A 3,206-nucleotide genomic window follows, 5' to 3' on the forward strand; every position below is an offset into this window, starting at 1 on the left:
AACATAAACATAAGTAGGTTTATTTTAAATCACAGTTACTCTGTATTGCTCATTTTATGTTGCATAAATGCTATTATTTAAATAAAGCAATAAGAGTAACAAAAAAAAAAAGTAAAGGTGAACATTAACATGTCCTTAGTGTTTAAAAATTTTAGTTTATATTATCAAATTTCTACTTGCAAGTGTCTTTTTGGGGTAGATATACTTAAAAAAAATAAAAAATCAACTGCCACTGAGTTAATTCTGACTCATCATGACTCTATAGGACAGGAGAATTGCTCCTTAGGCTTTCCGGGACCATAAATCTTCACAGGAACAAAAAGCCTCATTTTTCTCCTGCTGAACAGCTGGTGAGTTTGAACTGTCAATCTTGCTATAGCAGCCCAAACTTAACCAGCAGAGCCACTGGACTTAGGGCTTTATTACACAAACAATTAAGATGTTTATTAGAAGCTCTTCAAAAGAGTTTAACAAACAATATTTAGCACTGATTTTACACAACAGGTAACGCACAATAGCACCATGTTTAATTTAATACTAAAGGTTACTTTTTGATTAACATTTGATTTACCTGTAGTGTTTCTCTGCTAACATACGCAATTTGTAGTTCTGACAGAGGTCCAGTTACTATAGGAGAAGAAAAGTAAATTTAATAAAATTAGTCGATGCATATTTTTCAGGAAGTGACATGGCTTTACAAGTTCGGTTTTGTAACAGATTCCATTTCTTGAAACAATTCTACTAGAATGTAAGTTTCAACCGGAGAACTTGGGTCTAATTGTGCTCATTGCCTTGCCTCATGCCCAGTGTTCACCACAGTGCCTGGTACAGAAGGTCTACTAACAACTACTGGAGAACGACTGAAAGAAGTCACTGAAATGGATCGTATTTTCAATTTCACAACTCACCGATCAACATGACATCTTAAATGTTGAGAGGGTATGTTCATAGATGAGGGTTGGCTAGTTTTTAGTAAAGCTTTCACTTGATTGTGTAACATGTTATTGCTACTTTATAATCAATACAGTTTTCCCAGCAGGTATTAATTTTAGATAGAAAATGAATGTGTTCACTGTAAAAAATTCCAATCAAGGAGGTCTGAAAAATATAGTTCTCTCTCATCTGAACACACACACACACAAATATAGACATAATTGGAATTATATTACACATGAAGTTCTAAAACCTGCCTTTGCCACTTACCATCAACATACTTATGTAGTTCAATCTTATCCTGATATTTGAATATTACTTCCTTTTGTGTGTATCTAACCATTTGAAAAACCTTCTAAGCTTCTTTTTCTTTTTCACTACTAAATTACTTTAAAATAAAGAAATGACATTAAGTGGTCGAGACTATTCTAGATATTGAATTCAATTCCAAAAGACAATCCTTTCAAATGGAACAGCTTTGGTAAAACATTTACTTTTGAATTCTTGTGGTATTAAACTTTTAAATATAGAGCCAGGCTCATAAACTGTAAGAGACTTTCCAAGGACCAAAAGCAAAGAGGGAAATGAAGAACCAGAAACAGCAATGTGAGAGCATATTCTAGCTGTGTGTTAGATGAAAGTCAACCACAGTGTGTCAAGGCTTTGGCTTTTAGTATCCAAATGGACACGGAAGGCAAGGCCCTAGGGCTGTACAGGCAGCTAAAATAGCCTTTCTTAGAAATCAGAACCCTCAAAGAGCTACTCGCTCCTTAACCGAACAAACAGAGGGGATCCCGACTAAGGACCATGGCTCTCCTGGCATGTGAAATGGGTAGAGGAAAGGAAGGCTCAGAGCTTGCTACCACAGGCTCCGTCATTCCAGTTTAGGGTACAAATATATATTGGAAACCTTGAGATTACTGAGATGGACAGGGGGAGATTCTGGAAGGGCACACCAATAAAATCCATAGTTTCTCATGTTCAAGTGCTGGCTATTTGGTCTCACATATTTAATTATTTAAGGGAGCACAGCATTCAAGGGTAATATGTTTCTTTTATTAGCCAATCTATTACCTGCCATAAATGTCATACTATGGGGAAAATATAAAGATAACATTCAACAGAAAAATGTTCAATAAAAGAGAGGAGAAATGCCCTATGTCATGTTGACACAGTAAGAGCGAGTTTGTCTAAGAAACAGTAAAAGAAAAAGCATGAAGCCGGGAAATGGAGCTCATGAACAAAGTCCGCCTTCAACATGTCTCTCCCAGGAAGCAGGCTACCAAGGCAGGCCCACCACTCGGTTAGTTCTCCTTTAGGAGGTAGAACTTAATGTATCCTTTTGTCAACGGTTTTATTGGCACATAACTCATATACCTTACAAATGAGTATTCAAGCATTCAATTTTATCAAGGGGAATTGTACAAGCATCACCACATCTATCTTAAGAGCATCCCCACCCCCATGGTTGAATTGCCTTCAATATGAGTTATGCGATATCCTCTTTTTAAAAGAAATATTTTAGGTGAAAATTTACTTAGCAAATTAGGTTCCCTTTTAATAGTTTTTATCCAAGTTGTTCCATTACATTAGTTACATCTTATAAATTATATTGTCAGCACTCTCATGACTCTGATTTTATGTTTCCATTGGTCAGGCTTCCCTGCCCCTCCCAAAGGGGCCCTGGTGATGTAGGGAGTTAAGCACTGGGCTGCCAATCACAAGGTCAATGGTTCAGACCCACCAGCTGCTCCACAAGAGAAAGACGCGACAATCTCCAGCAGTGACGATTCACAGCCTCAGAAACCTTACACAGTTCTACTCTGTCCCAAAAGGGCTGCCGAGTTGGAAAAGAGTCAGTGGCAGTGGGTTCCGTTGGCAAGTTTCCCTGCCCCTACTTAGCATCCCATCTTTGTCTTTGGGTGGATATTGACCACGTGGCCTCACGTATTTAATAATTTGAGGGAGCACTTAATTCCCAGATAATACTGTTTCTTTTATAAGCCCGTCTATTATCTGCACAAAAGGTGACTGACATGGGGGCGGGGGGACCCTCTAGTGATTTGCTCCTGGACACAGAATCTGGCACAAGTGACAATGCAGAGCTTCTAAGACGGCTTCCTGCGTGCTCTCTCCCTGGTCCCACTTGCTCTGCAGGGAGCTGCTCTCCTTGGCACACTCAGGCTGTTCCACTGAGAGGTTTACCGAGTGAGCACTGCAGCGTGCTGCCAACCACCATGGGAGTGAACCAGAGCGCCTGTCTTCAGAGGACT

At 39.1% G+C, this 3,206-nt stretch overlaps 1 protein-coding gene across 1 annotated transcript in view; it reads right to left on the reverse strand.

Annotated features, from left to right (window-relative positions):
- Positions 1-3,206, reverse strand: part of MAP4K3 (mitogen-activated protein kinase kinase kinase kinase 3) — a 130,098-nt gene that overhangs the window by 82,081 nt on the left and 44,811 nt on the right. Inside the window, exon 4 of the mRNA XM_013006850.2 lies at positions 572-627. Within this exon, the coding sequence (XP_012862304.2) occupies positions 572-627 (56 nt within the window). The remainder of the gene's footprint in view (positions 1-571; positions 628-3,206) is intronic.

The sequence above is a fragment of the Echinops telfairi genome, unplaced genomic scaffold (assembly GCF_000313985.2).
Source record: "Echinops telfairi isolate 266 unplaced genomic scaffold, ASM31398v2 ScPeMD7_10;HRSCAF=50, whole genome shotgun sequence".
NCBI classification, from domain to species: Eukaryota; Metazoa; Chordata; class Mammalia; order Afrosoricida; family Tenrecidae; genus Echinops; species Echinops telfairi.